We start from the raw sequence: 19,927 nt of genomic DNA, 5'->3' as shown, positions 1-19,927 counted from the left end.
ATTCTATTTGGGAGTGGAAGCAGGAATGGCAGAGACCCCCAATAACCCCCAATCCACAAGGTGAGGAGAAGGGCCCGTGGCAGAGGCCCATCTATCATCAGTCAGCAGTAGACTGGAGAACACTTCTAGCCATGCTGCCCTGTTCATTTAAGCACTAAAGGACAGAAACACCCACATTGCATAGGATTAAGGATAAATCATATCCAGGCCTCAGTCAAGACGAGGGGGAACTTTGCCTCTGGGACAGCTTAACATGAATGCAAGTAGGGTCTTCCCTGAGCCCAGGGCTCCATGCAGCTTCAAGTGACTTGCAGGAATGTCTCCTGCTCACTGTTGTTGAATGGAGATGGGCAACCACCAGAAGCCCTTCCTTTTGGTCTAGGTGCTGCCCCCAGACAGCAGATGAAACCATCCCTTGAAGATAACAGAGGTGATGGTGTTTGAGGATGGTACCCCCCCGAACGGCCGCTAAAGGTACAGGTGAGGGAGCTTGGGGCTTGTTTGGCTGTATGGTGGGAAGATATCAGGTTCTTCACTTCCCCCCACAAGGAAATGGGCTCTTTGGAACTTAACCTCAATACTTTTGCCGGGGAGCCAGAAGCCATCTCAGCTACATTTGTAAAGGTTTGGAGCGCATGAAACAGAAAACTTTGGTTTTCTTAACCTCTGCCTCCACAAGTTTCACCCATTCCCACTGAACAACACCTGCTTTCTCTAACCTGGTGTCAAAACTGGTCTGTGTAGAAAGTCAATAATAGTGTCTTTATACAGCAAACAATGCCATCTGAAATATTAAACTATATAATTTACATTAAAAATGCCTGTTACCTGACCCTGAAATTTGGAGCCAACTACAGGGCACCTTCTCAGGTTGGGGAGCAGGAGCAGCATGTTTTATAAAATTATCTGTGTATAATTGGATTTTATATTTACAGCTCAGTTTTACTCTGAGGGGTCTGTAAAAATGACATTGTGGGGATTCATTGTGTATTATCGCACAGTGACTCCACCTCAAACTGGCTCCGTTGGCAAGTGATGAGACGGGATTTTTCTAGCTGCTAATGCTGAAAGTTCAGCTGGCGGGCAGTTGTGTGTGGGGGGGGTGAAAATACCCTCTCATGTATCATCACAGGTGGCAAGTATTCTGCAGGCCAAAATCATGGCTTCAGTTACACCTGTGTAACCTCATTGTCTCCAAATCCTGTACTGAGCTGCACAGGCATAACTAAGGGTCTCATTTGTCCTGCCTTACCGGATCTTTACTTCTAGTGGTGGTGATGGTGATGCATAAAGTAGAAGGAATCCAACTTAGTTTTCAGAGGCCTTGTTGAGTTTGCAGTTACCAAAACTGACTGTTTACATGTAAACAGACCAAATTTAATTTGGAAGCCCATTATGCGTGACACACCTGGAACTCCATGATACCAGTTTTACAGAGTCACTTTTCAGAGAAAAGTTTCATTTTATGAATAAATACATTGATGGTCACATCCTGTGTTCCGTGGAATCAGTGCATTTCTTGAGTAGGTAAGGAATGTAGGGGTGGGCCCTTATTAATTATCCTTGACCTAATCAAATGTTATCAAAATGGAAGCAAAAATATCTTCAAAAAGCTACTCTTCAACAAGAATAAGAAAGCTCCATTGGCTAAAATTCATTTATAACCCAAAGAAGAAGTCAGATAACATACAGGTTAAACTTAAATTGTGGTTCATTTCATTTATAGTAAGAATTTTAAGATAATAAATTGATAACAAGGCTCCAGTTATTACAGTGGAACCTTATTTCCCAAGTCCTGTAGTTACATGATTCAGGCAGAAGACCAGTTAAGAGACAAGAGATATACAGGAAATAAAGCATTCCTAATGCACATGACTAAGATGGGGCATATTTCAGGGGTACAAATATCAACAGTTGGCTATATCCATACAGAAACAAAAATAAGGTTAAATCTCTGTCTCTACAGACCATGCTGCCCTTAAATCTAACTTAGTTTAGATATTCTTATGCACATATTCAACAAGATATTGCAACAGAAGAATCTTTATTTAAACTTGTCTGATAAAAGATTTTAAAGACGACAAAACTGGCTAGAAATAGTTCAAGTACTTGAAAGAACTGGTATTTTTTTAAAACACAGGCTACTGGCAAACCTTGAATTACGTATTGTAATTCTTAGAAGTAATGCCCCTGGAAACCAAACTAATGGGAATGACATTACCACACTAGTCAGAGCTGATTGGTCTGCAGTGATGTCAGTATCAGAAGTAATCCCTGAACAGACAGAAAAGGTAGATCCAGGAATGATGGGAAAACTTGGTGGCCCCTGGCCTCGGTGTACATTGACTATTCTTGCATACCAGTGGGTATCTTGGTGAGTTTAGTACTTTGATATTGTACTCAGCTCTCTCTAGTAACAATTTATTTCACATCTGCCTTTTATATGTAATAAAAAATTATAAATTAATAAAAAAAGAAAAAAAGAAAGAGCACGTAGGGCTCATATCAAGTTTTGGATTTACAACCCTTGAAGCTGGCTCCATTTACCCACAGAATAGGTCCCACATGGGCTTGGCACTCTATATTTCCCTCCCATGGCCTTGCCAAGCTGCGTAAGCCACAAGCTGGGGACACCACTTGCTGGACTGTAGTTACTCAATTTCCATGGCCCATTCAATCCTTGACTACCAACTAGTTCTGTTGCTGTGTTGGCACCTCAGTTAACAGAACTTCTCTCTCCTCATTATATCTTTTAGCAAAAGATTAGTCACATAGCATAGTTTTTAAAAATGAAGAGGCCACCTTAATTACCTATGATACTCGAGAGCTTAATTTATTATACATTGTTTTAAGACTCTTCATTCACAAATGAAGTCATTTTACCTAAATACATTTTCAGCATATGGTACATAATATATAATGGCTTATTGTATCTGATGGTAACAAATGCTTTCTAACTAGAAATTCAACAGGAAGAAAGTACTACGATGTTTCTAGTTTCACAGGGTATATAGTATCCATGGAATATGATTGCTCAGCAGTTTTCTTCATTGCAAAAGTGTGTTAAAAGACCTCTTAAATGTCCCATTCAATGGAAGAACCACTAGATAGCAATAAACAGAGCTGTGAGAGTTCACAGGATTTTCTAACTGAGTCAAAGAGAGGTTTGTTCACTAGAGTTTCTGTCTCTGGTGAGCAGCTCACTGCAACTCCATTAATAACTTGCATTATTTTATTTGCATGCTTTAGCTGTCTTGAAGATCTTAAATTATCATCTTCTGCAATCCAGGTGCATGCCATATGGCGTTTGTGCAACTAAAAGTGGAGGGGTCTATTCTCGTCTCGATGTGTGGGGAATCCCTGAACACCAAGAGAAGAACATATCCTTAAGGGTTAAAGGAGGGAACACATTTTTACTTGATTACAGGGCTTAAGGAAGTGACTTATATTTGCTATAAAGAATGTAAAGCACATGAGCTGTATGTTGTCTTTGGATCCTTGGAATGGCTTGCGTTGAAGCTTCGTGGTGCCATAGAACAGTACATGTATCCCTGGCAAGCTAGTTTCAAGTAATGCAAAGGTAATATTTTGTTTGCCATAATGGAAGGCAAATCTCCTTTCCCTTCATTCATGGAATCTACATGCTTTTCTAGTGTTGGCCAAATTATATCGGTGGAGAGGTGCTTTGGCTGGTTAGATTTGCTAGGACTGCAATTCACAACATACACAAGCTTATACTGTTTTACACACTTTATATCACTTTAATAGCAAGTATCTTTAAGAAAGTAGCTTGATTTGCAAGATGGCGCAGTGTTTTTTAAAAATGGTGTAATGTATAGCTACAAATTTTCCTCTCTAGTGCCTTGGTACAGCACATACGAGTAGATTTATGACAGGGAGTTACATTCATTGCACTTTCTCAAAGGGGTAAGAGCAAATGAAATGCTACTTGCATATCAACTTTAATCTTTTCCTAAATAATTAAATCCAAATAGTGAGAGTCATAAGCAGTCTCAAAGGGCTAACTATACAACCAGTGTTTTTATTAACTCTGGAGCTGAAAAGTGGTGGAAAGGAGGTTCTCATCCGCCTGATGAGGATGAGCTTTTTTACAAATCTGTGCGGCTATCTATGAAAAAATAAATCCCGGGTCTCTTTAGCAACCAAATGTCTTTAATATCCCATTCATAACCCCGAGAAGCAATTTCCAGCTAGCAAATTAAAGCTGTTTTGCAATCTGTTTCACTATAGTTGCCATTTAAGACAGCAGAATGAGTCTGCATCACTATCAGTTTGTCCTATGAAAAGTTTTATCTTCCAATGAATTTATGACAGTAGCATTTTCTGTATCCAGCTCAGAGGCTAGATGGCTACAAATGTGAATGTTCAGATTTTGAGCTCTTATGCTTCAGTGTAACTGAGATTTCACCAGAGTAAGCTGCTTTCTATATAAACCACCAATAAACACAGGCTCTAACAGTACAGGATTTACAAATAAGTAGGAATAAAATAAGACTATGCAAAATGGACACTGCACAGCAACTTGCTGGCTTTATCCTAGGCAGACATTTGTTGGAAAACAGACAGAGCAACCTTGCAGAAGCATATCACTTACAAAGCTAACTTACCTTGCGTTAATGAGGTACTGTGCTAAGCTGATGTTTGCCGGGGAGCCTGTGATTGTAACTTGTCGCTCTGCCGAGCCTTCTGTGGCATTAGCAATCTTGATCTGTGCTCCTGACATCTGCCTGATTTCATTTATCTTACTGCCTTGTCTGCCAATAATGCAGCCTATTAACTGGAGTGGGACAAAGACTGAAATTAGTGCCACAGACACAAGCAAAAACTCTTTAACTGCAACTTGTCGTATCGATCGAAATGTGGTTACTAAGGTCTCTTGATATCAAAACAAAAGATTTTTGCTGTGCTGTTTGGAATGACTAGCTAGCAGGGTCTATGGACTCAGTGGTCAAGCTACTATAGTTAAAGCATTGTCATTTTGTAGGTGGTTATATATTAACTCAGTATCACAGGCAATTTAGCCATCCAATACCTCAGAGAATACTGGCATATTGTAGTGCTACAGGATACAAAGAAGAGCCCAGGTTGAATTTCCAGTGAAAATATCAAGAGATGCAACATAACTGACAAATCAGACTGACTGAAAGCTCTATTGTTGTGTCTGTGCATCAGTCTGAAGAAGAGCTCTGTGTAGTCCGAACACTTGTCTCATTAACCAATGGAACCTCACTCACTAGGTCTTTCTAGCTTGTGTGACAGTCCTAAACTTTATTGACCAAATTTTGCCCTCCTTTACAATGGTTTCTTTCCATTAAAGACAATGGGATTTATAACCATGTAGTTGAACACAGAACTGGGCCTAAGGCGCGATGACACTTCCTCCACAACCTGATCCTTGGTTTTATTTGCAAAATGTAAGTCAGGATTCTGCATGTGTTCCTATGTCCCATTTTATCCTTCAGTAAAATTGTACCGGGTCTATTATAGTAGTGGGCAGGTGAGGATCTGTGGCCTGCAATGTGCAGGAGGTCTGACTAAATGCTCACAATGGTTCCTTTCTTAGCCTCAAAGTCAACTGGCAAAATACATTGCATGTTGTTTCAAAGGCTGCTTGAACGTTCTTGGTGAGCTACAAATATTAGTACTAGTATTATTGATTTATATTATGGCAGGGTCTAGGAACCCCAATCCAGGGTTAAGACCCCATAGTGCTAGACACTGACCAGCTAAAACACAAAGAACACAGTCCCTGCCCCAGAGAGTTCACAGTCTAGATGGCCAGACAGGCCACAATAGAAGGACAAAGCATATAGATAGGGTTGGGAGGAGTGGGAGAATGAGGCAAATAAATGTAGGAGATTTCCTGTTCCATAGTCTGAGGGCTTGTTTGTGTGTTAATTTTAGGAATTTTTCCTTTTCTAAGGAAGGATCACTGAGAAAGTTGTGGTGAGGCAACGTTGGCTGCCCCTTGAGTCCACAGATTTCCTTAACCCTGGTCAACCAAGTTCTAGGCCTGAGCATGGTACTGGCTGCTACAGCTGGTCGTGTCCTAGCCACAGAGATAAAAAGGTTTCTGAATCTGTTAGAAGGCAAAACACAATACAAATGCGTGTAAAAACTCTGATTTTTGTTAACATTTAGAAAAAATGCAACCAGTTCTAGTCAGCAGGGTTTGTTAAAGCGTCTGTGGCCTGTCAAAGCAGTGGAGTTGTTCTAGAGCGTGCTCAGATGGTAGCTGCCCTGAGGGAGTTCATGCATGGTACCATGAGGACTATTTTATGACCTCTTATTCAATGTGTTCCTGAGGCCACTTGGAAGGGGACACCAAAGACACCCAACTGTATGCTGTTATCATGCCTGATCCAGCTGGTAGAGTGGAACCAATAGCCTTGTATCTAAATGAGTTTGGGGCTTGAATGATTGTGACTCAGTCCAGATAAATTGGAGATAATGTTGGTGGAAGCATCCAGAAGCACTGGTGGTACTTTAATCAAGACCATGACTGAGAAATTGTGACCACCATATGTGACCCAGATGAACAACTTAAGAGCATTGCTAGACCTGGGCTGCTCCTGGACGCCCAAGAAGTGGTGGTGACCAAGAACACTTTTTAATTTGTGCTTGGCAAGGAGAGGGTCACCTTTTAATTCCTGTGAGGAGCTTTCCACACTTACCCTTTGTCACCTTAACCCTCCCTTGCTGTAATACACTCTGCATGGAGCCACATGACTGAGACCAAACACTAAAGCTAGTTCAGAATATGGCTGTCCCCTGGGAGCACATTATACTGGGGCTCTGGGATTGATCTAGTTTAGTTATTTATATGGTGCGCATTACCATAGCATTGGATTGTATGATCTGCATGGGCTGTCAATACATTTCTGGGAATCTTAGGGGTTGGTTTTAATCTATGCAGTTTAAATGGTTTGGAATCAGGTCATTTGACAGACTGCCTCTCCCCCTCAAGTAATTTTGATGGCATAATACTGGTGTAAAAGCAGCGTGACACATCGGTGAGGCAGACCCTTTGCATTTTGTCTGCCTCACTCTGAGAAGGAGTCATATGAAATTATATCCAAAACTGATGCTTTTTTTTCAAGACAAATCTTTCTAATACTACTGACTGGCCCACTCAGGAGAAGCCATCTCTCATTCTGAAGATGGTTGCACAGCAGGATTTGGCAAATCCTACTGGGTCCTTTGTAACAGAGGTGGGTCCATGAAACACTGAAAGTGACAGCACTGTATGAAGTGTTGTATGTTCTACAGTTACAGATTTGCTGCTTCTGAAAACTCTTGGCCGACACAATTAGAGGATGAGCAGTACAGGAGTCTAACATTTTTCTTTAGCAGGACCATTAGAACTGCTTTGAGACTGACGTTCATGAGGTCTTCCAATGTATCATGGGCCTGATTCTCCTCTGATTTACAATAGTGTAACGCAGGTGTGACTCCACCAAAACCCATGTAGTTATACTGGTGTAAATCAGAGGACAGTCATGCACCCACGGGTTCTTAATTGTCTGTTCACATCCATGGCAAAATTCCTATAACATCAATGGGAGCGGGATCGAGCCAGGACCATAAAATTCTAGCGGATGGGACCATGGGGACTGATTTTTAGCTGACACCAGTTTAACTCTATTGACAAGTGGAATTACTCCTGATTTACACCATGTGAGTTCAGATTCAGGCCCTGTGTCTTTCTTCGTGTTTGTTATTAAGCACTGCCCATGTACTCAGCACTATACAAAGACTATCACACAGAGAGTATGCCAGTTATACTTTAAACTATGGCCTTCTGGTGTGAGTTTTCTGCTTGTTTGGCTCCTTATGTCCCTCACTGCTGCATTCTCTCTGTATGGCACTGAGAGTAGCCAGACATTTAGTCTGTAGTTTATTACAAGGCCCCTACTGTAAAGAGTTCGCTTGTCATGGTGGTGCATGGCTTGTGGGCTGTTTGAATATTTCACTTCTAGATAAAACTGGATTCCGTTTGGGATAGTGCTAGCAAAAGGTACTGAGTAGGCAGCATCTGAGACTGAAGTTTTCTGCTTATCCCCAGTACAGGTACTGTCAACTCAAGCTTCCCAATGCTGCCTCGTCAGTTTACCTCCACTGGCCTGGTGGGAGTAGCTTCAAGGGTGAAAGAGGAGTGTGGGCTCAACCCATTGGCTCCTTGGCCTCTCTCCTGGAACCGCCAACAAGGCTGGACCCAAGACTGAAACTCATTTAATAATGACCATTGAACAACTGTCAGATGGGAACAACTGTCATCCAATACCAGTCTGAACCACTGACCAAAGGTGAAAAGCCATCTCCCATTATTTAAAGGAAGTTTCAATCCATGTAAGAATCGATGTATTGTGTATCCATGGAATTGTTTCTGTTACATGTTCTATTGGATGTGTCTGACATTCCCAGGATACCACAGGTAGCCGTGGCTTCCTAACATGTTACCCTGATGTAAATCCAGGGTATAACTGACAGTAGAACTTGGTCTATGACGTTCTCTTCAAAGGAGACTCTCTAATTATTTTTCATAAATACTTAGTTTCATTTCCTTCTCATTATTTTCAACCTCTTTTATTCTTTCTGCTTCTTTCCTCTGTTGCACAAGTACACTGCCTTGTTATATGCCTCAGAAGGGCTGCCATAGTGGGATTTATTTATGCATTTTCATTTAGAAAAAGGGGCTGCATGAGGGACAGTGTAGTTTAGTGGAAGTCACGATCTCCTGATATCTGATCATAGCTCTCTCACGGACTTATTGTAGGACCTTAGACACGATGCTTGACTACTCTGTGCCTGATAAAAAGCAGCAGTAATATTTAACATCTTCCCTCTCCCTCCCAGGTGTAATGCAAAATCTGGCTCATAGTGATTTCACAGACTTCATAAACAGATATAAAGAAAATTGGTAGGACAAATATTGAGATGATAACACTTTTATTGTCATGGTCCCATTGATTATCCATGGGGAATTAAAAATTGGGCTTCCCCTTGGTTAAAGAGAGACAGAATCAGGCCAAGACCAAATGCAAGAACATACCAAAAGACAAAGGGGTAAAATACATATTTTTCAGAAATCATTTCTCCTTGATCATACCCAGGTAAAAATATCTGGTTAATTATGTATTACCCTATTGGGTGCTATCACATTTGTGGCTCTCAGTATCAAACTGAATTAAATTAAATTTACTGGGCCAGATCTTCAACTGCTGCAAACTGGCATACCTTCATTGACTTCAGTAGAACTATTCCAATTTACACCAACCGAGGATATGTTCCAATATTTTTAATGCAGATCATTAAACATTGGTGGTAGTAAATGAGTTCTTTTAAGCCACATTTTCACCTTTTAAGCTCTTTAACTCATAGACTCATAGGTCAGAAGGGACCAATATGATCATCTAGTCTGACCTCCTGCACAAGGCAGGCCACAGAACCCTACCCATCCACTTTTATAACAACCCCTAACCCAGGACTGAGTTATTGAAATCCTCAAAATTGGTTTGAAGACCTCAAGCTGCAGAGAATCCACCAGCAAGCAACCCATGCCCCACGCTGCAGGGGAAGGCGAAAAACCTCCAGGGCCCCTGCCAATCCGCCCTGGAGGAAAATTCCTTCCTGACCCCAAATATGGCGATCAGCTAAACCCTGAGCATGTGGGCAAGACTCACCAGCCAGCACCCAAGAAGGAATCTCTGCAGTAACTCAGTTCCCATCCCATCCAACATCTCCCCGCAGACCTTTGAGCAGACTTATCTGGTGATAATCCAAGATCAATTGCCCAAATTAAACTATCCTATCATAACATCCCCTCCATATACTTATCAAGCTTAGTCTTAAAGCCAGATAAGTCTTTTGCCCCCACTACTTCCCTCGGAAGGCTGTTCCAGAACTTCACTCCCCTAATGGTTAGAAACCTTCGTCTAATTTCAAGTCTAAACTTCCTAATATCCAGTTTGCACCCATTCGTCCTCGTGCCTACATTAGTACTAAACTTAAATAATTCCTCTCCCTCCCTAACATTAACCCCCCATATATATTTATATAGAGAAAGCATATCCCCCCGCAGCCTTCTTTTGGCCAGGCTAAACAAGCCAAGCTCTTTGAGTCTCCTTTCATAAGGCAGGTTTTCCATTCCTCGGATCATCCTAGTAGCATAAGTAAAGACACATGTTCAAATTCAGGAAAGCACTTAAACACGTTTAATTTTAAATTAAAATTAACATTGTGCCTAAATTCCTTTGCTGAACTGAGCTTTCTTGAATCAGAATCATTCAGAGGATGGAGTGCAATTTTATTGCTGACATTCAGACAATGGATATATTAAAAAGCAACACCTGGGCTCTTAGGTTGGACCTGTTGGATACATTTGTTATGTTTAGGCACTCTGTTTACATGTGCTCAATTCTGCAGGTAATCAGTTGGAGTTTTGCCTGAGTAAGATCTGCAGGATCTAACATTTTCTCCTAGATATTCAGCATTTCTCAGTCAAGGACAACAGCTATGTATTGGGAAGGCCACATTTACCTTCCCAGTGTCTTTTATGGAGATGGTGTTGAATTTGATTGTCAGACACCCTTATGGTGCTTATGTGATGGGCTTCCCAATTAGCTATTTGAAAGGAAGGAGTCATTATTCCTCTCGAACACAGAAGGCTGGCCCATCAGGTTGTCATTTCCAATTCAGCTGGATTTACAGGCCAATTTATATTTATAGAGCGCATTTATCAGATTTGCGGCATTTTATTTTCAAAGCATCCTGCTGTTTTGGGGGGTTTTGCTTTCTTTTCATTGTTCTCTCTCCCCTTTTTTTTTAAAGGGGGAAAGGTGATTTTTATCTTACTGACCAATGTAAGTTTTTTTTTTGCAGCATCAGGTGTTTTAAGATTGTGATCCATCTATGCCAGCTCCATTGTACCCCACTTCCACCACCTTCTCCATCCCTCCACCTAGCTATCACCACTCCTCCATTATATGCCAAGATGTACATCACAAGTTTTCCCTCTTACAACGTAAGCCTAGAAAGCAGAAGAGGATCCCAGCAAGTGGATGGAACATAGGGCCCCCCCAGAGCTTGGAGCAGCCCCCACAGCTTCCCAACCTCTGCAGGCAGTGTGGGGACCCCGCAGCTGGGCTCCTCATTTTGTCAGGGATAGTTTTAGTAAAAGTCATGGACAGGTCACCAGCTTCCGTAAATTTTGCTTTATTGCCCATGACCTGTCCATGACTTTTACTAAAACTATCCCTGACAAAATCTTAGCCTTACTTATGCTTTCCTTGGGCCAAACCCTACGGTCTTTACTTAGTTTGTATTTAGTGTTTGCTTAGGCAAATTCCTACTGTGTTTGAATCAGTGGGAATCTGTCTGATCAAGGACTGAGTAACAACTCAGACTTAGCCTTCTGGGTTTATTTCTATTTAAATCATATCCTGTTCTTCTCTGGTCATTCAAGAGCAGGTGTAAGTACAGTGGTCTCGAGTATCTTCTAATTTCCACTGGTATCTTACATCCACTTGGCAAAAAGATCAATGACTCCTCAAGGTGCAAAGCAGTAGAGAAAGAGGCCCATTAACACAAAAATAATTATTCCTAGTTTGCACCAGTGCAAGGGGAGACTAATGCCCAGAGTAGGCTGCCCTCACTGATGTACACTCTGCCCTTCCAAGAACTAACAGTTTACACAGACCTATTTTGCAATACTAGACAAAATAAAGGCAGAGAAGGATAAAGGTGCAACACTGAAAGTGAAGCACAAAGCCCACTGGATGCATTGCTTAGGAAACAGTTTCAGAACGACCCATGCTGCAGGTATGTAGGTTCTTATACCTAATTAAAAAATCAATTCATTTCCTTGGCTGCTTGTCAAGACGACAAATATCAACCCTGATTTCCTATTTGGAGCAATAATCAGTATTGCCAAGTAGCAGCAATAGCAGAAAGTATTGATGCTGACACTTTAATTTTAGGGAGGACTCAGCTTTTTTCTTACTGTTACTAGCGCGGCCTCTCGAGGATATGCTGATCACCACATGTATAATGAACTCAGAATAAGTGACTTTTGGTGAGTAATTTAGACAATACCAACAAAAATCAATTTTGAGGGATGAGCTAAAAGCAGACAGACTTTAATTACTGAAGGTCAGATCATCACTTCTACTGAGGGGACCTACTGTGGGTACAATTCCCTCTAGCCACAAGGAAAGGGGGTGAGGAATCAACCTACCTTGGGCCCCTACAGTGGGGACAGTGGGGTGTTGGGGTAGGGCCAAGAAGGTTGGAGCCATTTAGAATTTTCATCATCTCTCTTAGTGGGAGGGATTGTGTGGGCAATATCGTGGGGAGGGGAGGAGCCTCTCAGGCTGGTACATCCCCTGGATGTTCCAGATGCACACGGGCAGTAGTTGCTCTCCATGCACTGCCACTACCCTCCTCTCCTTCCCCTTACAGGAATTGTGCTGCCGTTGGGTGACTCCCCCTGGGGCTGCTCAGCTGCAAACACGAATAGGACTTAAGGCAGAATTCACTCCCTCCTGGATTATTGTATGCAACTCTAGGGTATGTCTGTGCTACAGCGGCATGGCTAAGAGGTTGCAGCTACGCCACTGTAGGGTAGATGAATCCTACATTGCCGGAAGGGTTTTTTTCATTGATGTAGACAGTTCACCTCTCCAAAAGGCAGTAGCTAGGTTGACAGAAAAATTCTTCCTTTGACTCAGAGGCAGGGCTGTCCAGACCGGGCGAGGGAGGGGGGGAAAGTGGGACAATTTGCCCCGGGCCCCGCAGGGGCCCCCACTAGAATGTCTGAGGCTCCCCCTTGGCCCCAGCCCCACCTTCCCCCATCTCCCGGTGCCTCAGCGCATCGCGCCAGGAGCGGCCCTGGACAGAGCTAAAGCGGCGTAGCTTGGGCAAGGCCTGAGCTCCTCCCGCTCACAGCCGTGTGGTAAGGGGGCAGGGCTGCGAGCTCAGGCCTGAGCAGTGGGAGCTCGGGGCCCTGCTGGAGCCACACTGCTGCAGCACTGTCCAGGGCCACTCCTGAATGCGGCATGCTGAGGCTCTGGGAGAGTGGGGAGGCAGGGGTAAGCGGCATGGTAAGGGGGCCGAGGGGGTTGGATAAGGGGCAGGGAGTCCCGGAGACAGTCAGGGGACAGGGAGGGGGCAGAGGTTTCGGGGGGCAGTCAGGGGATGGAGAATGGGAGGGTTGGATCATGGGCATTCTGGGGGTCTTGTCAGGACTCAGCAGGAGGGGTGGATAAGGGTCAGGGCAGTCAGGGGACAGGGAGCGGGGGAGGTTCGTGGGGGGGGGGTCCCGGGGTGGTGGTTGGGACGGTCTTGGGGGGCGGTCATGGGACAAGGAGCAGGATGGGTTGGGGATTCTTAGGGGGGTAGTCGGGGGGCAGGAAGTGGTTGGGGGTTGGATAGGGGGCAGGACCAAGCTGTTTGGGGATGCACAGCTTTCCCTACCCTAAAGCTCATTCGGCAGTTTGAGGCTTGAAGACAGCTATTTAACAGAAAGAGCCAAGTTGTTATATTTTCCCTTCGGGCTACCATCCCTTTCACTTCTCAAATGCCAAATTATAGTCTCCATTTAATTTCAGTGCCATAGAGAGAGTCATGTTAGGGGAGGGTAGCTTCATTTAAAATTAGCCACTTTAGATTAACAGTGATAGAGCCAAGAAAACCATGGGGGAGAGATCACATAAGAAGAGCAATATCCTACACCACCTACCTCCTTCCCAACCCTACCAAGGGAGACTCCCCTCCCCTGCATTCCCTGAGGCTCCAGAGGGATTAATTCAGTGGTTCTCAAACTTTTGTACTGGTGACTCCTTTCACATAACAAACCTCTGAGTGCGACCCCCCCCGCTTATAAATTAAAAACACTTTTTTATGTATTGAACACTATTAGAAATGCTGGAGGCAAAGCAGGGTTTGAGGTGGAGGCTGACAGCTCGCAACCCCCAGTAATAACCTCGTGACCCCTGAGGGATCCTGATTCCCAGTTTGAGACCCTCTGGGTTAATTTAATTTTAGCACCGTGTCCATTCACATGCATTTGCTATTTTGAGCATTTCAGTTTTCACAACACAGGCTCATCCCAGATTCTGGAACAAGCTCAAATGCTCAGTTCCTGGAATATGTACACAGTCTATACTAAAGACAAACCCACAGTAACCGTCTCCAGTTTGTGAGGGACCCCATGAAGCCAGTCTCTAGGAAACAGATAAATTCATGGAGGTTAAGTCCATTAATGGCTATTAGCCAGGATGGGTAAGGAATGGAGTCCCTAGCCTCTGTTCGTCAGAGGGTGGCGATGGATGGCAGGAGAGAGATCTCTTGATCATTACCTGCTAGGTTCACTTTCTCTGGGGCACTTGGCACTGGCCACTGTCAGTAGACAGGATACTGGGCTGGATGGACCTTTGGTCTGATCCAGTATTGCCGTTCTTATGTTCTAACCTAAATGAACCCAAAGTTATGGAGATGGATATGAGTCAAGAAATCCAGCAGAGTATCAGAAACCTGGAAAAAATCTCTGACTGGATAGGCTCAGGCATTTGGTCACAAGCTCAGGTGGTTCAAAAGTTTTGGATTTTTTTTTTAAGCAGAATTTTTTTATTGGTTCTTTAAACAATCAAACACAGCAAGCAGCAAATATTTGGCCACACACTTCTGAAACCCCAAACCATGTTCAGTTTTTGGCAGACTACTTTCAGCTTTTCAATTAGAAAAACCACAACAAATTTTGGAGGAAAGCAGACATTGTCCATGATTTTTTCTGCTTTTTAAAAACCCCTAGTTTTCGATCCAAAAAAAGTTTTGAAGGAAAATATTTGTCCAACCCTTTTAATGAGCTTTAGTGCCTTTTAGCACTAGCTGATGCTGAGAATCAGTGATATGTTGTAAAGTGACTTGAAAAGAAGTTCTTAAAACTGGGTTTGTGCCGAGATGCGTAAGATTTTAAAATATTTATTTTTCCCAGGGCTTCCCAGGGGTGGGGTGGAGGGGAAGTGGGGCAATTTACCTTGGGCCCCACAGAGGCCCCCTCGAGAATATAGTGTTCTATAGTATTGCAACCTTTTTTTAAGGAAGGGGCCCTTGAAACTGCTTTGCCCTAGCCCCCCATTCCCATAACCAGCTCAGGCAGCCTCTCCCTGTCTCCAGCCTGCAGGGGAGGGGCTTGGTGGTGATGGAATGAAGCTTTGGCTAGTGAGCTCAGAATGGGTGCAGCTTCAGGCGTATCAAGACAAATTTGGGGCCCTGGTACATTGTGTTCGCTAGGTCCCCTCCCATTTATTTACACAGACATTAGGCCCCTCCCAGCTTGAACTGGGGCAGAGGGACCGAACAATTGTCCTTTCTTTCCATCAGCCCTAGGTTGCTCTGGTCAGTTGTGCCTGCTCCAGGCCTCTGCCCGCTGAGAACATACACCCTTCTGTACTGCAGTCAGCTGCTCTGGCTGCCAGAAACACAAACAGCCAAAATTCCTGAGCTGCCTATATTTTATCACGAGAATCCCCCCCACAATTGTACCACTTCTCGGGCTGGCGGCACTACACACACACCTGTGCATATGCAGAGTACCAACTCCATTTAGCACTTCTATTAATATACCATTGAATTTAATGCTAGGAGCCAAGCAAAAATATTATTCCGTTTTCCTAGCTGTATTGTTCCTGCCGGCTATTTCTATGCCTAAACCCATTTCATCCTCAGGAATCCCTTTTAAAAAGGTGGCAGTGAGACTGGGCTTGACTTAACTTACAATGGGTTTGATTTAAAACTCACATATGCTGGCTTGTTCTACTCGATCTTGAAAAATCTGCTATTGTAGGAGGATTTTTCAAATAATGCAGTGATGCACTTTTGCATGTCAGAGGTTAGTGCGGAGTCAGCATGCTTTACAGTTGTGAGGCTAGGAACAGATTATTTCTGTTGCAAAAGGCACACAGGGCCAAAGTCTGCTCTCGCTTTCATCAGCAGATCTCCAGAGAGACTCTACTGGAGTAAATGGAGTTACTCTGGATTTACAGTGCTGTGAGCAAGAGCAGAATTTGGCAGTGAGCTTCCCCAAACCTGCACTGTAAGGACAAATATGGTGCTCTCGTAAAATTCTGAACAAACAATAAACTAGATGATAAAACATATTAGCAGGGTGTCCTACTAATGCAAAGCTTGCCAGATCTCAAGCACTTGGGAAAGGAGATGCCTTTTTCCTATTAACTCTGAGTTGCTTTCTCCTCTCCTTTCTATAAATCATTGCCACTGAGATTAAGAGGGTTTGTATGATGTTATAAGTATCTGGTAAGTAATGTAATTGTTATTTGTGATCCCATTCATGCTTGAAAGCTTTTTTTACTGGAGGGAATATCTTCAATTTTCTGTGTCATTCGTTTATAATGAAAGTTGATAAGACCTAGAGCTGACGGCAAATATTTGAATGTTTTTTCTATGGCAGGCAAAGAATCAGTTGGAAATGTTAAGGGGATGTCTAAAGTTCCAATACCTTGTAGGATAGCGGGAGGACTGTCACAGGTGAGAGGTGGGTAGGCCAGTCATATCCTGTTTGGAGTTCACAGAGTTGGAGTGTGGCTCCAGTTTTTAACCTCTCTTTTTAAAAGCAATGTTGTTTACATTGCATGTTTATATAGTTTAAGTACATTTTGTGCTCATGAAAGATACTGAATTGACAGCCTTGGAGACAACGGTCCTCTGATTAGTTCAGAACGATATGGCACAAGCAAGTTATAGTGCAGTTTCCCCAAACTAGCTGGCCTATGTGTTCTCAATCCTAACCTGGAGGAACTTCCCCATAGAATATGGAGGTTGTTCATTTTCCAAGTCCATTCAGTTCTTGGTGTTTTTACTGAGGCTGTTAATCTGGGTGCCACCTTTGATGCAAACAACTATTCCTTAGTTAATAACTTCACTGAGGGCACCAACCATCCAGTGATTGATAACTAGGACTCTCAATTAATTACAGTTAAAAATTAATCGTGATTAATTGCACTGTTAAACAATAGAATACCAATTGAAAGTTATTAAATATTTTGGATGTTTTTCTACATTTTCAAATATATTGATTTCAATTACAATAGAGAATACAAAGTGTACAGTGCTCATTTTATATAATTTTTATTACAAATATTTGCACTGTAAAATGATAAAATAAATAGTATTTTTCAATTCACCTCATACAAGTACTGTAGTGCAATCTCTTTATTGTGAAAGTGCAACTTACAAATGTAGATTATTTTGTTACATAACTACACTCAAAACCAAAACAATATAAAACTTTAGAGCCTACAAGTCCACTCAGTCCTACTTCTTGTCCAGCCAATCGCTAAGAGAAACAGGAGATAATGCTGTCCACTTCTTATTTATGTCACCTGAGAGTGAGAACAGCTGTTTGCATGTCACTTTTGTAGCCGGTATTGCAAGATATTTACATGCCATATATACTAAACATAGTATGCCCCTTCATGCCAGGGGTGGCTCTAGGTATTTTGCTGCCCCAAGCACGGCAGGCAGGCTGCCTTCGGTGGCTTGCCTGCAGGAGGTCCCTGGTCCTGTGGATTCGGCGGCAGCCTGTGGGAGGTCCGCTGAAGCTGCAGGACCAGTGGACCCTCCACAGGCATGCCGCCAAAGGCAACCTGCCTGCCATCCTCGCGGCAACTGGCATAGTGCCCCCCGTGGCTTAGCGCCCCAAGCACGCACTTGGCATGCTGGTGCCTGGAGCCGCCCCTGCTTCATGCTTTGGCCACCATTCCAGAGAACATGCTTCCATGCTGATGATGCTCGTTAAAAAAATGTATTAATTAAATTTGTGACCGAACTCCTTGGGAGAGAATTGTATGTCTCCCATATATTTAATGTTATAGAAGTCTTGGATGATGACCCAGCATTTTGTTTGTTTTAAGAACACTTTCAGTGCAGATTTGACAAAACACAAAGAAGGTACCAATGTGAGATTTCTAAAGATAGCTACAGCACTCAAGATTTAAGAATCTCAAGTGCCTTCCAAAATCTGATCGGGACAGGATATGGAGTGTGCTTTCAGAAGTCTTAAAAGAGCAATACTCTGATGAGGAAGCCACAGAACCCAAACCACCAAAAAAGAAAATCAACCTTCTTCTGATGGCATTGACTCAGATGATGAAAATGAACATGCATTGGTCTACACTGCTCTGGATTTTTATTGAGCAGAACCCATCATCACCTTGGACGCATGTCCTCTGGAATGGTAGCTGAAGCATGAAGTGACATATGAATCTTTAGCGCATCTGGCACGTAAATATCTTGCAACGCCGGTGTGACGGTGCACTCCATATGACATTATGAAAATATGCTAATGAGTGTGAATATGATATAACTGGAATATGCTTCATGCAAAAGGTCTCTTGTAAGGTATCATTACAAAGCTTATAATCTACTGAATATGGTCATCCAATTTGTATAAATGTATCATTCTTGTATCTGAAACTAGAAATATGAAATATAACTCTGCAAAGTGTGGCCCATTAATGGTGGCTTGAAATCTTGATGGCTCCCATTAACCAGGACAATTGGTTGTAAATGGCTCTGTTTACTTGTAAGTCTTCCTGTATACCTGTGTGCTGGCAAGTGGGTAATGAAGTCTTACAGTGACATGTGATCATGTCACTTGAACTGGAATCCATCTTTAACCTGGTGCTTTTCCATTTAGATGGAGGGGTGGGAACCCAGAGAGGGACAAAGGATTCCTGCCTTGTGCAAAAGATATATAAGGGGGTGGAACAGAACAAAAGGGGCTGCGGTCATGAGAAATCCCCTAGCTACCACCTGAACTGGAACAAGGGCCGTACCAGGGGAAAGGTTTGGGCCCAGACTAGAAGGAGATGAGTCTGTCAAAGAAGCTTATTGGAACGTCTCTGAGGGTGAGATTTACCTGCATTGTTTCCTACTGTACTAGGCTTAGACTTGCGTGTTTCTGTTTATTTGGCTTGGTAACTTACTTTGTTCTGTCTGTTATTACTTGGAACCACTTAAATCCTCCTTTTTGTGTTTAGTAAAATCACTTTTTACTTATTAATTAACCCAAAGTAAGTATTAATACCAGGGGGAGGAACAGCTGTGCATATCTTTCTATCAGTTTTACAGAGGGCAAACAATTTATGAGTTTACCCAGTATAAGCTTTATACAGGGTAAAATGGATTTATTTGGGATTTGGACCCCATTGGGAGTTGGGTATCTGAGTGCTGGAGACAGGAGCACTTCTTAAGCTGTTTTCACTTAAGCCTGCAGCTTGTGGGGGATGTGGTTCAGACTTGGATCTGTGTTTGCAGCAGGCAAGTGTGTCTGGCTCAAACAAGGCAGGGCACTGAAGTCCCAAGCTGGCAGGTAAAACAGGCTCAGAAGTAGTCTAGGCACCTCAGGCGGCAGTCCCAAAGGGTTTCTGTGACCCAACCCATCACAGTTGGCTATAACAGTGCCACTTTCAGGTGATATTGTAAACAAGAAGCGGGCAGCATTATCTCCTGCAAATGTAAACAAACTTGTTTGTCTGAGCAATTGGCTGGACAAGAAATAGGACCGAGTGGACTTGTAGGCGCTAAAGTTTTGCATTGTTTATTTTTTAATACAGTTATTTTTTGTACCTAATTCTACATTTGTAAGTTCAACTTTCGTGATAATGAGATTGCACTACAATACTTGTATAAAGTGAATTGAAAAATGCTATTTATTTTTACAGTGCAAATATTTATTATAAAAATAAAAATAAAGTGAGTACTGTAAACTTTGTATTTGGTGTTGTAATTGATATCAATATATTTGAAAATGTGAAAAACATCAAACATATTTATATTTAATATAATAATTATTGTTTAACAGCATGATTAATCATAATTTTTTAAA

At 42.7% G+C, this 19,927-nt stretch overlaps 1 protein-coding gene across 14 annotated transcripts in view; it reads right to left on the bottom strand.

The window, feature by feature from the left end:
- LOC115646061 (poly(rC)-binding protein 3-like) overlaps positions 1–19,927 on the bottom strand; it is a 519,652-nt gene that overhangs the window by 18,913 nt on the left and 480,812 nt on the right. For 12 of the 14 annotated variants that reach the window (XR_003998920.1, XM_030551519.1, XM_030551520.1 and 9 more), the window contains one exon: positions 4,629–4,798. Coding sequence is in view for 13 of the 14 variants with exons in the window: in XM_030551519.1 (XP_030407379.1) it covers positions 4,629–4,798 (170 nt within the window). In the remaining variant the exon portion in view is untranslated. Of the gene's footprint in view, positions 1–1,600; positions 3,386–4,628; positions 4,799–19,927 lie in introns of those variants that run through there. The other 2 variants (XM_030551518.1, XM_030551517.1) reach the window with 2 other exon arrangements.

Source organism: Gopherus evgoodei, chromosome 2, assembly GCF_007399415.2.
Source record: "Gopherus evgoodei ecotype Sinaloan lineage chromosome 2, rGopEvg1_v1.p, whole genome shotgun sequence".
In the NCBI taxonomy this organism is placed as follows: Eukaryota; Metazoa; Chordata; order Testudines; family Testudinidae; genus Gopherus; species Gopherus evgoodei.
Note: the sequence above shows the minus strand (reverse complement) of the source record. Positions and strands in the feature narration are given on the sequence as shown.